General features: G+C 40.1%; 2 protein-coding genes across 2 annotated transcripts; both read right to left on the minus strand.

Annotated features, from left to right (window-relative positions):
* Positions 1 to 1,620: 1,620 nt before the first annotated feature.
* On the minus strand, positions 1,621 to 3,216 carry LOC145488395 (5-hydroxytryptamine receptor 6-like). Its single transcript, XM_081467247.1, has one exon. It carries the CDS (start codon positions 3,112 to 3,114, stop codon positions 2,173 to 2,175), a length of 942 nt encoding a protein of 313 aa, XP_081323373.1. The 5' UTR covers positions 3,115 to 3,216; the 3' UTR covers positions 1,621 to 2,172.
* A 7,337-nt stretch (positions 3,217 to 10,553) lies between these two features.
* Positions 10,554 to 12,563, minus strand: LOC145486778 (uncharacterized). The gene is made up of 2 exons (XM_081465487.1): positions 12,098 to 12,563; positions 10,554 to 11,968 (listed from the first exon to the last, which is right to left on the minus strand). The coding sequence occupies exons 1-2, from the start codon at positions 12,561 to 12,563 to the stop codon at positions 11,229 to 11,231; spliced, it is 1,206 nt and encodes a 401-aa protein (XP_081321613.1). The 3' UTR covers positions 10,554 to 11,228.
* Between the last annotated feature and the right edge of the window lie 4,781 nt (positions 12,564 to 17,344).

Raw genomic sequence — 17,344 nt, forward strand, 5'->3', positions numbered from 1 at the left:
TAAAATAAGCTTACTTCAAGCAAAAAATTGCTTTATCTCTTAATTTTGTTGTTCACACTACATTTCTTCTGTATTCTGGGCCGTTCAACAGGAGTGAGAATTTCTTGCCCCTCTAGTAAAGCTGATTTTTAGATTAAGAAACTCTTATCACTCGCCTTTACTTGAAACACAATTGACAACATTAACTAGCTGGGATAGCTACCTAACTTGCAAATGTCATAGCCAACAATTTGATCGTTTATCAAAATATGTAAAGTTCCGAATATACCTGGACGTGCCTCCTTCCACATTCTGTCGGCCTTATCTCGAGCCGAAAAAAGAATATTTAACAAACTAAATCTCAGAATTCAGAATCATCTTGAGCTAGAAAACGACACTGAAAGCAAATGTTAACATTTTAAGAAGTGGCGTTCGAGTAGGTATCAGGTAATATAATGTCTTGAACAGAACAAAATGTTCGACAAGCTTTAACTAAATTTTGTTTGGTGGAAATGATGCACCAATGTTGTTCATAATGTATCTTTACTTAGGTACACTTTAGGCAATTTAGAAATCAGTCTCTTTAGAGGTAAAATAACGACTTCTTTTTACCTTGCCAGCAAATGAGATACGATGAACTGGAGTTCAGAAAAACAATCTCGAATCCTTAAATATAGGAAACATTTTTGTGACAGCATGCAAGTTTGGTACTCATTAAAACTGTTCAAAAAGTTAAAATGTCCTGCCTTCTCTCTTCAAGTTCCCAAATTCATTATGAGTCATTAAAGTAAAATAAACGACATTTATAACCGTGACGGTGTTTGGATATTGCTTTTAATTTTAAAATCATATGATAAGGATTGGGCTGATGCGGTAGCTGCTAGCGACAAAGGTTCCTACTTCGTGTAGGGGAACTGAAGTTCCTTGCACTCGACGACAAGAATATTTTACAATCTCTAGTTAAGCATCACTTCTTTGGTGGTTTCCAAACTTCAAGCACTAACGGTAGCATTACAATGGGTATCTCGTGGGTTTCCTTCTCGTTGGTTACGAATACGCTTTTTCGTTGTCGGCGACATTTCTCGACCTGTGATTAGATAGAATGTGAATCTATATTAGGCTAAGGCATTTTGAAAATCGAAAGATTAAATGAATCGAAAACTATTTAAAGCGCGAGCGGTCGAAATTTAGATGTTGCAAAGGATATTGACATTTGAGACCCTTTGTAATTGATAGGAAGTAAAATGGGCCTTCACTTCATCAATCAACGCGTCATCCTTTTCAACATGTTCGTGTACTTCTCTCATTACACCGGAAGAAAGACCTAAAGCATATTTGTGCTCGTATGTTGAAACGAACATTTCTGCGAGTGAAGCCGCGCACATTTTCAGCGCGTTTTCGCCGAGTTTTCAACGTTTTTCAATATGGTGAGAACTTTGCCCGAAATCGTGGAAAAAGCCATGACGGCGAATTATTAATTTTTGGTTTCTTTAAATAATGATTAAGCGAAGGGAATACAAATTTATTCAACTCGCAAAGTTAAACTGCTTGTCAAAAATAAACTGGACGAGTAATATTTTCGAACACTGTTTTTATAGAGAAGGGTGTTAAGAAGACATAGCGATGTTGATCGCTGCCTCCCACTCGAATGCGACCAGAAACGAAATTGATTAGTGAACCTCTGTACTTTAGGAAATCGGGCGTTACATTCTGAAAACGTTATAATGTTTGGTTTTAACGAACATACCTTAGTAAACAACAATTTTTAAAGCTTTCTGAGAATGTATACTTTACTCGGGTTTGCGTCAAACAGCCGACCGCAAAGCGGCGCCAAAGAATGATGGTCTGATATCTTAACTAGCATAAAGAGTATTTGCGCATATTTGAACCTCAAAATGAAGCTAACTTGGTTTAACGTTATAATCTCACCTCTCCGCAATGTTTTTAGCAACCTTACACAAATCTCAATAAAACATTAGCATTGTTCACAATTTCGTTCTCACAATTGTCGATCGTTTACATGAAAAAGCAAATAAGAACTTGATTTTTGAAATTTCTTTTACGGTACGGTCATGCAAAATCCAACCTATGGCCAGGCTATGAAAATGACTGGCTATGTTATGTTTTACCCTTCAAATGTTCAATTAATTGCAAGCATATTTATCCATAAAATCTCAGTACAAAATTGCACGATTATCCATTACCCAGCTTTCTCTTGTATCCTACCAAACTACAGTTGTTTGAAAAATACAGGCCTGTTTCATGATCTTTCAGTTTACTCGATATATTTACTCTGACAGCTCTTAACTCAATGGTTCTTCTAATATTCCTCTTGCGCTTCTTTAAGGCATCTTTGAATATTGGCATTCTAAAACTGTAAACGAATGGATTCACCATAGAATTTGCCAAGCGCAGAACGTCCACCGTCGACACTATTGACGGAGAGATACATTCCCAGCAGAACTCTCTTAAGACGTACGCTACAAAACCTGGCAGCCAAAACGCAATCGACACAGCAACTACTATAAATAATGTCCTAGAAAGTCGTAAATTCCGCTCAGTTAAATTTCGGTTGTGCACCTGAAGATCACGTGGTGCAGAGCGCAGTCGACTACGGATTGTGAGGTAACTTCCACAGATAACCAACCCAGATACCAAAAGGCACGAATGAATAACCACAGCAGCATACAACCCACCGGCTTCTCTGTGGTATTTTTCTAAGAGGAAGATCCCAGCCAGACAAAATCCAGCTGCCCAGCTTATAACGATGCTGCAAATGTAAGGGCGAATACTTGTTACCCGGTGACGAAGAGGACAAACCACGGCGAAAACTCGTTCCAGTGAGATTATGGCGAGAAAGAACACTGATGTACTTGAACCAAGGACTTGAAAAGCAGTTGAAAGAATGATTATTTTGTCTTCCTTTTTTCCAAGTGTATAGCCTTCGAGGTTGATGGGTTCTGCTATCCCCACGAGTAGATCAGCCACTGCGAGACTGATCAGTAGAAAACAAATTCGCTTGAGATGGAATCTCTGAGTCCAGAAGACAAAAATGGTGAACGTGTTTCCTATGATGATGACGATTGCCTCGATTACGATGACAACATTGAACGCAATGGCGATTGCCTTTGTCATGATGTCCTTGTCGTTATGCTTCGAGCGTCCTTCTACCTTCTGACTTACGATCAACAGTAAGCAAACACCCCGCAAAATGTCTGCAAAGGTGTGAGCGAACTGCAGTCGTAGACAACAAATGAGAGCTCTGCTTGTTGCGAAAACGAATAATTAATAATCATTGAATAAACAATTTTAATAGCAGTGAGGGAAAAGGAACAGCTTTCTCACCCTGATCGACATGCAAATACGTGTCACAAAGTAATGAATTAGGCCTTATATTCAAGATATGAATTCGGGCGAAAATCACTCGTAAATTAAGCTGGAAATAAGTTAGTTTATTTGACATGAGAATATCTTGATCACCTATATAATATAATGAGCTATAGAATGCTGTTCGTCTGCTGTGCGTTACAGCAACGTGAGCACAAAAATATTTACTGAGAACGTATTTATAAACTCTGACAGGTCGAGTATGGTTTTTATGTTTCGTTTTCCCTTGCAGCTATGTAACACAGGTGATTAAATAGATACGTTGACGGTATCTGTATTATTTACAAAGGTAACATGCAAAGTCTGTCAGGATCGTTCATTTATGATATAAAATTTGTTTTAAACCAGTAGATGTTCCAAATCCATTCGGCTCACTACAATTACGAAAATAAACAAGGCAGCCTTGTTAGTGTAAGGACGAAAAACTCCATACCAGTTTTACAACTTAAGGATCGGAGAGTAATTCATAATTAACAATTATTCGCTTCAGGCTCAGTGAACATTGGTGAATATTTACCGACCGACAAGAAGTCAAGGTAACTATTCACCAAAGTTCACTGAGCCTGAGGCGAGCAATTGTTTTAGTATAATTTAAATTTTTCCCAGGTGAATGTCAAAAAGTACAAAATAACAGACTAAAACAAGGAAACGCAGATGCAATTGTTCGTTTGGATACACCAATGCGACCGTAGTTTTAATTATTAGTTGATGCAAAAGGGGAAAAGCTTTTAAAACGTGCCGGTTATTCTTTATCAACAGCCCACGTTCGATATCTCAATATTCTTACCCGGCACCGAGTATCTCTGCGAGACCTCCATATTTAGTCTTGCTGTTTTCTTTTTTTATTATTATTATTTTTATTTAGTCTTTAAGTCTGAGTCTGTCCCCGACCAGAATGTTGGGCAGAAAGCCATGGGTGGATTTATATATCAGCGAGCATTTGCTATTCCAATCTGATGCTGCGAATATTTCATCCTCATCTCTCGCATCACAGGCGGAGTCAACTACTGCTTTATAGATGTACAAATACATTGGTCTGGACCTAAGGGCCTAGAATATTAAGCTATTAAGTTAATTTTGCTCATGGGAAGCGCGATTGATAAAGTTCTTTGCATTCAAAGGCAAAAATGAAATAGAAGCACCTCCTTAAGCTCTTTCAGGAAAAAATAAATAAAATATAGCGTTTGTAATTTTATATATATATATATATATATATATATATATGTAAGAGACAATAATGCCGTACCACAACTTTGATCAAGCAGTTATGAAAACTTTACGTTTAAATCGTTAGAGTACCGGCGAAGTAATTATTTGAACAGGATAACGCAAAAGAGCAATATCATAAGCCTTGATGTTTTTGAGCTCATAAGAAAACCATTTGAGTCTCCGTGATACGTTTATTCTTAGTAACACATGTACCTTATTGGGAGATTACCCTGTGAATTATTATTGTATATTTACTCAGAGCCGTCTGTATTCAAACAAAAAGACATTTCAAAAAGTAAAAAGAAAAAAATTCAAACAACGGTCAGCTTTTCTTTTCATTGATTACATCACTGTATATGTATGCATACTCAAATTTATAAAAAAAAAATAATCGAGAAAAGACCCCTAGATACCAATTGAATATTGAAAAATGAATAAATCGTTGATTATTCTCTTTTACAATTTGAAAAATTCTTAGAACGAGCATCTCTTGTAATTCAGATGGTTTGGGAGAATAACCATGGAAACTTAGCCATAATGAAAATAAAGAGGTATTGCATTTTTCATTCACCGAAAAAACAAGAAGTAGTGTATATTTTGATTTGTTATTAAGGCTGCGGACAAATGACACAAATAATTGTGATCTAGAAATTTAGTTAAATATGTTTTAGAGATGATATCATTTTCTTAATCACACTTCATCTTATGTAACTACCAGCTGTCGAAACCTATTGTCTTCGTTCGTAAGGAAAAGAAAATTAATTGCAGACTTGTCCAGAGATTGCTAGTCTTCTCAAAAGACGCATGAAATCCTTTGTAAAAGGTGTTTTAAGGGAGCATAACGAACGCCAGAACAAAAATACACGCAGTAAGCAAGAAAACGAAATCATACTTGTTTCAACAACCGCCATTGTGTTCGTCGTAATCGTTACACTTGAGGTAACCATCATCGTGATGGGAAACTTGTTCACCATTTTTAGCTCATGGCATTTGCTCACTTACTCCATTCTAGTTAATTTATTCATTAAACCTGGATCAGACATTCCCCTCCACCCCCCCCCCCCCACCCCCCGCTCCTCTCCTGCTAAGAGTTGTTTCTGTCCAAGAGTCTTCAACTCATGTTTGGCAGGTTTTAAGTGGGACTAGAAAGGAGTAAGTCTTGGTCCGATCTACCAAAGAACCTGGGTACGAGTTTCTGGGAGACCATGAAGGTTTAAATGGGCCATTTTGCTTTTGTAAATATGTAGTATTTTGCGTTTGGGCTTTGCTCACATGTAGATTAATGCTGAGAGAGGTATTTATGACTGCGATCATGCATCGGTCACAACAGCGCTGCCGGCGAGTTCAAAGAATTGATACAAGACAAAGTTAGAAAGTGAGATCGTGTTTAGCAGACGCCGCGCAGATGCCTCTTTCTTGGCTAGAGAATTTGATGGTTTCCACTCCAATTCTCTCCTTTTCTTTTCACTGTTTCTGTATTTATTATCTTTTTATGTACACAATGAAATTCCGGTGGTCCTCGTATCGGAAGTTTGAAACCCATGATTTAAATTGCTTTTTAAAAATAACCTTACTTAGCAAGATATAAAATGCAAACAGCGGCAACAAACATAACACATGAACTACGCATGGTTTAGAACAACAATCTAAAATTTTCTTGACGTTTGGCATGCTACGTACAGCACGCATCTTCAGAAGTGGCGGTTACAAAAAAAACGAAAGATTTAAAACTTAAAAATACAAAGCGAGGTACTGGTAACGAACTAAACAATAACGAAAACAAAAGGTGATAGCTAATAAAGTGACAGCTTTTCACTGCTAGCATTGTCATTAAGTGTTGGTTTTAAGTCTCGTATAAACAATGTTTCTTTTATTTTACAATGTAAATCACATATTCCACTAGCTAAGACTTCGAAACGGTCCCATTTGATGTTATGGCCGATGGAGATTGCGTGATCAGCAACAGCGGAAGCGTGACCCAATTGCGTAAGGGCTTTAAAATGCTCGACCTTTCTGTCATGCAGTCGTCGCTTTGTTTTGCCGATATAGAAAGCGTCACAATCCCAGCAGCTGGCTTTGTATTCGACTTTAGATTTTTGCGAGCGATTTAAACGATCTTTGTAAGGAAAAAAGGACTTAACTCGGCAAGTGTTCTGAAAAATCAACCTAAGATTGACGAAATTAGAAAATTTATTAACACAAGATTTAAGACGGCGTTTAAAAACTTCACTTCGTAAACCTAAATAAGGAAGCACAAGGGTTACATCTCTCTTGGGAACCGTGGTAACAGATTCGAAAAACACCGAAAAAACAACGAAAAAGAGTACACCGAAAAAAGGCCTTCACAGGTCTTTACACCAAGTGGGATTCGTTCACACCAAGAAAGTACAAAATCAATCTGATCCGCACCCTCGCTTATCGCTGTTTTCGCATCTGTTCAACATTTTCTTCATTACAGGCTGCTCTCTCTGATCTAAAGAAAACACTGCTTCTAAATGGTTACCCGAAAGGCATAATTTTCTTCAATATGAATGATGTCTTAAACAAGCATAGGAACAGACCTTCCGAAACTGTTACCACGAGAAGTAAAACGAAAACTTTATAGCCTAATCTACTTGTAATTTACTTTGGTACCAATTTTAAAACTTCTTTCATGTTGGAGCCCCTATTCTCCGTCTCCTTGTCTGTGCACCTCATAAAAAGAGTCTTCAGCTAATTCCCTCATTTGAATTACCATTATTACCATTATTACACATTGAACTCACTATCTCACTTCTGACCGGCCGAAAACGTACAGTGGATTTTTGAAAACAGCGCCTGTGACGTCATCAAGCTGCAGATTATACAATAATCATGTCAAGGACACTTAAGGTCACGGGTTAGCATGTCATGAATGACCGCGGCGCATGATTTCTAGGGGTAATTATGTCAATTTGGCGCGCTTTGTGTTGTTTGATTTTTTTTCCGTTCAATGTGTAATAAAATAATTATTAGATTCGGTTGTTGTGATATCCAGAATAATCAAGGCCTGTCTGAAGGTAGTTTTTTTTTTTTTTTTTTTTTATCTCGTTGTGATGCATTAAGTTTGCAGAGCAATGCTTCTGAGTTCTAGGATTAAGGATTGGCGTGATAAGGAATTGGTGAGTAACGAAAGGGGTTACAGTGCGTTTACTGAAACGGGGCCACCCAGACAATGAAAACCAACCAGATGGCAGAATTGAAACAATAGATTCCAACGTTTTCAAATCCAGCCAATCAAATGTCCTATTTTCAAATCCAGCCAATGAAATGTCCGGCACAAAACAATGAAGTCTCAACTAGTTCTTGTGATGCTAACCCGATTACGGTGTCGCTTAATAAATTGTCAAGCTCAAGCCGTTAGTAGTTTCGTGTACTTGCGGACGTGCTTGCGGGTTTAAGAGAAATTTTACGCCCACTGCTCCGTCACTATGGATTGTGTTTCAAAATGTGCATTGCTAAGGCTAAGCTCGGTTTACTGGGAAGAGAACTAAACTGACACAAATCTTTGCCATAATTTGGCCACTCAGTTAAGTGGCCGTTTATTGTAAGATCATCTCAAATTACAACAGAACTGGAAATGAGTACCTTTTTCCAGCAAAGGTGAGGGCAAACACGCCAAAGCCCTGAACGCGTTAACGTGACAGGGCCGCCCCACCCAAAGCCAAAGCAAAGCACAGTGCCCAAAGTGCCGTAACAATAACTAACCAATAACAACTGAAACATGATGATTGCATCTAACCAGGTAGCCCCTGCACACATGGTTTGATCTACAACTGTTAACTTGTTAACCATGGCAAATATAAGAGTTACGCTCAAACTTAGTTGCAACTTTTAAGAAAACAATTGGCCCCTGCACAGATGTTCCCAATGTGGCAACTGTATAACAGGGCAAGAACTCTGCAGGAGCTATCCCCTTGTAATTGAAAAAAACTGGTATTCAATCAAGTGGACTCTGCACACAAGGTCTGATGCACAAATTGGTAACCTGCTTTCCAACATTCAACATAACTACGTTAGTCTTAAGGTTTGTTGTACCTTTTAGGAAATGATTGGCCCCTGCACAAAAGTTCCCGATCAGGCAGCTAGATAACTTAACACCAAATAAATGTATGTTAGCCCGTGCGTAACAGTGCTGAACGAACCAAGTTGCCCCTGCACACATGGTTTGATCAAGACATTGTAAAATAAGATCATTCTAAGATAAGTTGCACCTTTCAAGAAACAGTTGGTCCCTGCACAAATGTTCCCAATCAGTCAACGCTATACGTAATAGAGCAAATATATCTAGTACTGTTGGCTACCAGTAAGATACACACAATGCAGATACACTTGGCCCCTGCACAAAAGATCTGCTCTCTGCTTGAGGAAGAATACTATTTAGATGAATGCTTCGAACTGCAAGCATGAGCATATGGCACTGGCTTAAGTTGGGACTGCGGACATAATCCCAGTTGTGGAAGTGCGTATGTACCGTAGAAGGGCATTAGATTTCCAGCGTCCAAAGGCCCCAATCCGTATGTCTGACATGCCCTTAGCTGCGGCCCAAGAAGCGGCTCCAGTTCTAAAACTGTGCGTCTTATACTGAGCAACATTCAAATTGCAAAACTAAAGGTCTTCTGTTAAAGCAGCCACAAAGCAAGATCGAGATATTGGAGAGGCATCCGGCCAGCAGAAAAGAGGTCCCGGAGACTGTCCTCGCAAACTCAGAAACTCTAACAAGAGAGAAACTGGACAAACTGGCCACTCTCGGTATATGAAAATATCTACGGGATTTGAAGCGTCACTATGCTTGTGATTCCTAAGTGTTAGCTTGATCGCACTGACAGTACCCTCCCGGGTTTTCGAAAATACCTTTTGACTTATAGCAATTATATTATGACGGGGTTGATGAGCTCAAGATGTAATTTCACCGACTCTTAGGAAAGCAAAGAAGGCAATAGCATCCATCGCTTGAATTAATTCCCTACTATATAATGATGATTTTGTGTGTTCCCATGCTAAAATAATATATTCAAGTATTGGCAATGTGATGGGCAACCGAGAATCAGCCGAAGGGTTAAGTTTACTGTAGCCCGGAGAGCGAGCCGAATCATTTCGGACTTAGTTGGTCAGACAAAGAGGTTAATCGTTGAGGATAACTGAGTGCTGATCGGTAGCATGCAACTGTAGAGGCTGCACATTTTTGTTCGGCTAGAAAGGCGATAAACAGGGCCAACGTATGAGTTGAAATTGGAAATAGAGGGGTTTGGAGCTTAAACTTATCCCTTTTAAAATGCTGCAGAATCTGCCGTGGACGACGATACGTATTTAATGAACTGGCACTCAAACTCGCTTCTAATAACTGGGCTCGTCTATTACCCAGTTCTCTGGTAGAAGGTGTGCTGACAGTGGGGTTGGTGTTGGATCCATACCCCGAGACAATGTGTGGAATTTGTCGACCCGTAAACGAGACAAACTATCAGCTAGCACGTTCTTAACTCCTGGAATAGGGCGTGCCGTGAAGAAAATATTGTTCCTCAGGCAAATAAGAACCATTGCTCGCAATAACCGAAGCATCTTACTGTCTTTCGCTGTTTGCTTATTGATGACATGAACTACGCTCTCGTTATCCGTCATAAAAAGCACCCTCTTGTTTTTCAATTTACTACACCATGTACTGAGACCAACGACAATAGGAAAAAACTCCAGAAAGCAAATATTATTTGCTCTACATGCATCGGGCCATGTACTATAAGCCCAGTGCTTGCCAAAGAGGATGCCGCACCTGCTAGATTGAGCGGCATCTGTGTTAAACTTTAAGTTATAGGAGGTAGACCAGGCTTCCTCTAAGAAAAAGGACTTCAGATTGAAAGAGGCTAAGAAGGTTTCTCAGATTCTTAAATCCTTTTTAGTTTCTCTGGTTAGACGGATACTGTGGTGTGCACGTCTGACACCCATGGTGAGATTTATCAGTCGCCGAATAAAAACTCTGCCAGGGGTAATAACCGAACAAGCAAAATTTAAGAGACCTACAATCGATTGGGGCTCTTTTAGTTGAACTCTTTTCCTGGGCAGCAGATTGCGGATTGCCCCCAAGATTTTGTCAACTTTTCCATTGAAAGCCTGACTTCGAGAATTAAACAATCCAATTCTATACCTGCAAATGTCAATACCTGATTAGGACCCTCCATTTTTTCTGGGGCCATGGGGTCGCCAATATCTTCACAAAAATGTAAAAACCTTTGATGACTAGCAGCACATGCCTCGTGGGATTTTTCCAAAATAAGAAAATCATCTAAAATATGTATTATATTAGGAATCGCTAATTTGTTGCGTGCTGCCCACTCCATTGCGCTTGAGGGCTTCAAAGGTCTTACATGAACTGGTGCACCCCATTGGGAGGCAACGATCAACATAATATTTCCCCCTCCACTGCATACCCAGCAACTGGTAATCAAAAGGGACAACAGGGATTATACGAAAAGCACTAACCTATACCTAAACGTTTAATAATCTGAACTGCGTCATCAACTGCGGCATATTGTATTCACCTTACACTTTTTTTGGAATAACTCCCAAAGGAGACACATTGAGATTATGTAATGGAGGGTTTTCAAAAGGCCCAATTATCCGACCTGCTTGTATTTCTTAAGCTAACTTTTGATCAACAATGTCGGAGTGCTCAGACGCTGAAACAAGATTGTTGGAACATGAGCCCTCTTGAGGTCTTGAAAATGCAAACGAGAACCATGTAAAAAGCCATCTAATAAATGTTTACGAGAGACCTCCTGATAACCAGTTAAGTACACTTCTAAGCTCTTAGCGTTGACCGGGGTTGGGAGTGCTTCGGTTGGTAGGACTGCGGTTAGAAGTGGCATAATTGGAACCAGAAGTTGGTTTGGTCCCTGAATTCCCTGCTGGTGGTTTGGAATAAGATTGTTGACATTTAGAAATTGGGTGGTTGTTCCCGCACTGGAAACATTGGTGTTTGTAGGAACACCCGGGGCATGACACCCCTTTGGAATACGTTGTCCTGTTTGTTTACTTTTCCCTGCCTGGGGACCAAGTTTGGCACGAAAGGAATGAGACCTCAACCACAACTCAGCGTGAATCTGGTCCCATGGTGCCCCTTGGGTCTGCCTTATGCTACGAAAGTTCTCGTCATAGAACTTCCAATTTGCTCCCAGGGTTGCTAACTCTCGTATTATCGAGCCATATTTCATGAGGGCTGGGGTATCCTGTGGGACGTTCTCTGAATAAGTGGCAACAAAAACCTGAAAAGCTGATACCCACTGCTCTATAGACTGGACCGTCTGCCTTCTAGGATTAGGGGCAAGTGATAAAGCTGGTTTCCCGCCTTCTCCTTTTTCCACCCTGAACGTGTAACGTTCATCTCATGGAGTAAGGCTATTACTTAACAGGTTTGCAAAGTCGACATACTCATTGGCCCATTTTTGCTTTTTCACCTTATCGGGTACTCGGTGTGTTAATGGGACAGCCAAGGACAAAAAAGTGTTCTTACTTGGTGGTGAGACTACTTCACAGGGAAAAAAAGAACCAGTTACTTGCTGTACTGCTGAGTCCACGGCTTGTTGCACAGTTTGGTCAGTGTTGCTAGGAGAGGGGTTGGTTTCAGCTAGGTCTGAACCTCCATTAACAGTTGTACTAGCCCACACAGTGGTATCTAGTACAAACTGTATCGCTGGGATTGCTGCTGGTACTGATCGAGGAACCTGGGAAACCTCCTGCAAGGCACGAGTTACCGCTGTAGCAAACGTACTGTTCAGGGTTGATAGCATCTCTTGCGATAATGCAAACTGCGCTGGCGCTGGTGCCCCCTGGGTGGATTCTGGAGTCCCTAAATGAACTGGTTGTAGCAGGGACGGATGCGGGTGTCTCGGCTGGTCTGAAGCCGCAGTGTTGTGACCTACTACCCGCCGTCTGTTTGCAACTCTTTCTGGGTAGCCTTGTGCCCTCTTGGGTGGCATTCTAGCAAGTAAATTAAGCTTTTGGGTATTATTATATATGTGAACAAAACAAAAACTATAACAAAGAAAATCATTATACTGAGCGCTGGTGAGGTCAATGGCGAACTGAGCGCCCATGAGGAAAAAACAGACATAAACTAGACCCGTGAACCAGAATGCTGAAAGCAAGGACCACGGATTAAGATGGCTAACACTGCAACAAAATGTTGCACACTTTACTATAACACCACAAGGTTGTTATAGGCATACACGATGATGCAGCAGCATATCCGATACATGATTGGCACAGAGCAGTATTCAGGGTTGATACTCTTTGGGCTTAGAAATTTAAATCTTATTATGACCTTTTATATGATTTCTACAAGTTTCCAAGACCTACATTGACCCTTGTACCATGTTCTTAATGACACCGGAAACCAAACGTATTTGTACTTTTTAAATTCTGTGAATTTACAAGCCTGGAAAACAGAAATTGCAACCCATGTTCTGTGCAAGCCCTTTTACTGCTCCCGCCCAAGTAAGTATCATGACCAATGCTGACCAAAGCCAGTAGTATGTCCTTACAAACAGACGAAATATAGGTGGCGATAAGACAGCCACCCTCAACAAAGCTGGAGCTGCAGAGAATAATTACCGGGCTGCAAACAATAATTATAATAACAAAGCTGGGGCTGTAGAGAATAATTACCAGGCTGCAAACAATAATTATAATAACAAAGCTGGGGCTGCAGCAAATAATTACCGGGCTGTAAACAATGATTATAATATTGTAATAAATGCACCAAAATACAGGGTGCCCAGTACCACTGGTGAAATTAACATAGCTCAATAACTGAAATATCCCGCACTCAACAAGCAGGAATTTATCTAACATCAGAAAATTTAGCTTAAAATTACTTGACTTGGGGGAGGGGCCATAAAATGGCTCCCCTATAGCTTCGGTAAAGGACCTTATTGCCAATGTAGTCCAGGTGGATGTCGTCAGGCGCGTAGACTGCGTTGTTCGTCGGAGTAATCAAACCACGATGCTGCCAACACTTCGCCGCAGGTATGACGCGTAATTACTCCCTCAGGTGGCTATTCAGAAGTGCAGCTCTCTCGTTATACCCAACGAAGGGCTCATTTTGACGAGCAGTTACTTCGCATACCTCTATAAATCGTAAGCTCAGTTCTTGAAGTAACAGTACTGCTATAGCGCGACTATCGAAGGCGCGATTGTCTCCGGGTCACTATCCTTGTCACATAAATCATTTGAACCAAGCTCGAGGACAACAACATTGGGGGGGGGGGGGGGGGGGGCGCTCCGAATCTTATCGAGATCGTTTCTGATCATTTTATCTACTATTCGTCCTTCGATCCCGTGAAAGACGATGAAGCATACATTACTTGATCCTTGGTTCAGATCATATGGTCCATCTGAGTGATTTTGAGCCGCGAATTCCTTAAGTCTTCGCACAAACGAATGGCCTAACACAAGCGCACGTGGTTTCTCGTCCGCCGCCGCCATGTGACTCGAGCAACAGGACTTTAACAGCTGTTAAAACTACTAAACATCGCGTACTTAACTTGAACTTTGAGAAAACCGTCTCGGACTTCTCTCCTGCCATCCTCAAGCCGAAGAGGACTCCGTATGAGAAGAATTACGTGAGATTACCGAGAAAAAAAAAAGCTTGCCCCGCACCGAAGCTTCTAGGAAAGAGGCCTGCAACCCGATGCTCAAATGCTTAAATCTAAATCTATTCCAGTCCCGGATGTGACACCATTCGGGAAACTAATCACGGGGCAGGTCGTATAAAATTATTTATCCCCTTTGGTAATAAATCTCATATATGCTGCACTGTCTATGGGATCATTGGTTTGGTTAGAAAATACATGAAAAGAAAAGCTGCGTAAGAGTGTCACTCGTAAATATATATCGCCAGCAGAGTGAGTGGTGCAGGGTTTGAATATTGTCGCGGCTGTTTAAAAGAAACCCTTCAAATGGTTTCCGAGTAGTTTCGCAGGTGCACAGGCTCGAAATGTACGAATTGGAAAGGGACGATTTTCGAAGGAACTGAAGAAGCTGAGAGCAAACTTCAAGCCGGAGAACTGAAAAGTTAACTTGACAAAAAAAAACGGACTTGTAACCTGAATTCTTTGTTCAAAGTATCTGATTTTTCCATCCAAGGAAGGTTCCTATGCATGGCGCTATCGTCTTTTGATTTTGAATGAGTGATTTTACACACTGAGGCTTTGATAGTGGAACGCGGGAAAAAACGAAACATTTTATGGGCATGGCCTCACTTCTGAAGCTTTAAAGTATCAGTTTTACATTTTCTTTGAGGTTACTTCAAACTTTCGCGGGGCTACATTGATCGATTTTTTTTTTTTTGGTCAAGAAAATTAATGTCCGCGAAGCACAAGTTTGCATACTGTGAACGCTAGGGGTTCTGTTATTTCATTGGCTCGCGGTTTTTCAAGTTGACACATTCCTCTGTGAAGGCGCGATATGTTTATAAATCTTTAGAAGGCGAAAACTCGCACTCGTTTTTCGAGAGAATCCCTTCTCTTTAAATGAATTAATAGGGTATGCAGATTTGACGGTTTTCCATGAAATTTGGTCAGAACATTCACTGATAGATATGGAACAAAAGCGTGTCGGCGAATTCCTTAATTTTAAATACTTTCCTCGTGGCGGCCTTTAACGCAACAGGTTACGCGAATTTTTCGATAGTCGAACTTGACAGATCTATAAAAAGATAACCAATAGAAATAAAATAAAATGCTGACACGTTTTTGGAGATTGAGGCTTTGAGATTAACACTGCACAGTTATTTTGCATGAACGATCGCTTTTGATACCCGATTAATTCGCTGGCACATCAGTCGGTCATTTTCGAGTTGACGGCCTCTGCCGTCTTTGGAAGGCAAAATCCAAAACAAAACATAATTTTATCCAATTCTAAATTTAATAACCTTTCTGTTGATATATAGTTTGTGGGGGTTTCCTTGAAAACAGCGCGCGTACGAACTTTTTTCTGGAGGACTCCCGCGAAGGTTTGAAGTAACCTTAAGCGGATTCAAGGACTTTAGTGAAAAAAACCCCACGAGATTGTGTTACCTCACCCCCCAGGAGTGTATTTACAAATTAATTTTAACACTCAAACGCACTTGAATTCATACATCAGACAAAGCTGTCTACACTTAAAATTTCTTCCAGCAATGAAAACATTAATCAGGTAAAAACACAGCTAGTTACTATGAGCCAAAATGAGTCTTGAATGAAGGATGTGTGAATCACTTGCCCATGCAAAAGTCAGAAGGGAGGGGGGGGGGTGATACTGTATCTATGATAAAATAATTTATAACAGTAATGAAGACATAAAACATAGCGGATAACTAAACATTACATTTTATTGCAGCAACAAAAATACAAAAAAACCTTTCATGCTACACAACAATACAAATGAAATATTTACAAGTGATGGTCATGCTAATTAACAAAATTTGCTTGATTTGGAAAAATAGGGAATGTAATCACACAATCTCACAGTTCACTACACTTGCCATTGGAAAATCTAGAGAAGCTCAAAAGACGGTGGGAGGGGAGGCAGGAACACAGACAGAATTAGGATAGGTCAATCCTTACTCCAATTATGAGGACGAAATACAGTGGAAATGCATTTTTTTAGGAACAATGGTGGATATCAGGCCCCCTCCTCTAGATCCACCATGGTTTGCTGTCATTGACTTGCTATGCACATCACTAGTTAATAATTGCTCCTGCAAGTAGAAGAGCATTATTGGGAGAAAATTGCTGGAGGCTTTTCTGGGCTAGACTACAAGTAGCTCCTCTTTCACTTAGTCTGTCATGCGTAACTGTCAACAGCCATGAGGAAAAAATGGCCTCTTGAAATTCCGAGGGAGAGAAGCCCTCCTTTCACGTGCTTCTCAACCCCAAGATTTTGTGCGGCCATTCTTTCTTCGAGGTTTTCTTTCGTGCCACGCTCGAGGGACTAAGCGAAGGAGGGATTGCTCGTAGTATTTTTCTGGACTGTACAAGGGCAACACTTTCCGAGTATAATCCGAAGCAAGTGAGAAACAATATGGCTAATGGTAATATTTTCTGTTTGTTTTTTGGCAGGTGACCGGCCATTAGGGAAAATGGCTCGTAATGCCCATGGGCATAATGGGAAAATCTGACCCCAACTATTATCCAATTACAGCGTGTGTTATATTGTGCACCCTCTAGCATTTTATAAGCATTATATTATAATATTAAGTGTTCTCTAATTAAGTAATTAGACTTGAGATACATCTATTCTACAAAATTCACTGCTGTAGCTTGTTTTATATTGTCTATTTACTAATCTGATTATAGTATGGTATATAAAGATATTCTCTCCAGTGAAAATGAGTAATGCCTATCTTCAGGTCGCAGTATACTTCAAAAAGTTCTCATTTCCTTACTTTGGTCATAACGTTAAGCAGTCAGCTATATTTGACAGAATCTCAGGGATGTAATTTATGAGTGCTTACAAGCCAACTGAACTACATGAAAAATTGAACTGTTCTTTTAACAGAATGAGAAAATGTAGTCTCGCAGAAAACTATCATATTTACAAATATACTGTACTTATAAAACAGGTGGCACACTCTAAATTTAGGTTTTGCAAACCATAAGCTTAAAAAGAAGATAAATGAGCAGTTTTCTGCATGGGTGTGATGCATACTGACACAGCTCTTAGCTGTATTCTGCTAAACAACAATACACACACCCGTTAATAGTCTGACAACTCTCAC

The sequence above is a fragment of the Orbicella franksi genome, chromosome 5, assembly GCF_964199315.1.
Source record: "Orbicella franksi chromosome 5, jaOrbFran1.1, whole genome shotgun sequence".
Lineage (NCBI taxonomy): Eukaryota > Metazoa > Cnidaria > Anthozoa > Scleractinia > Merulinidae > Orbicella > Orbicella franksi.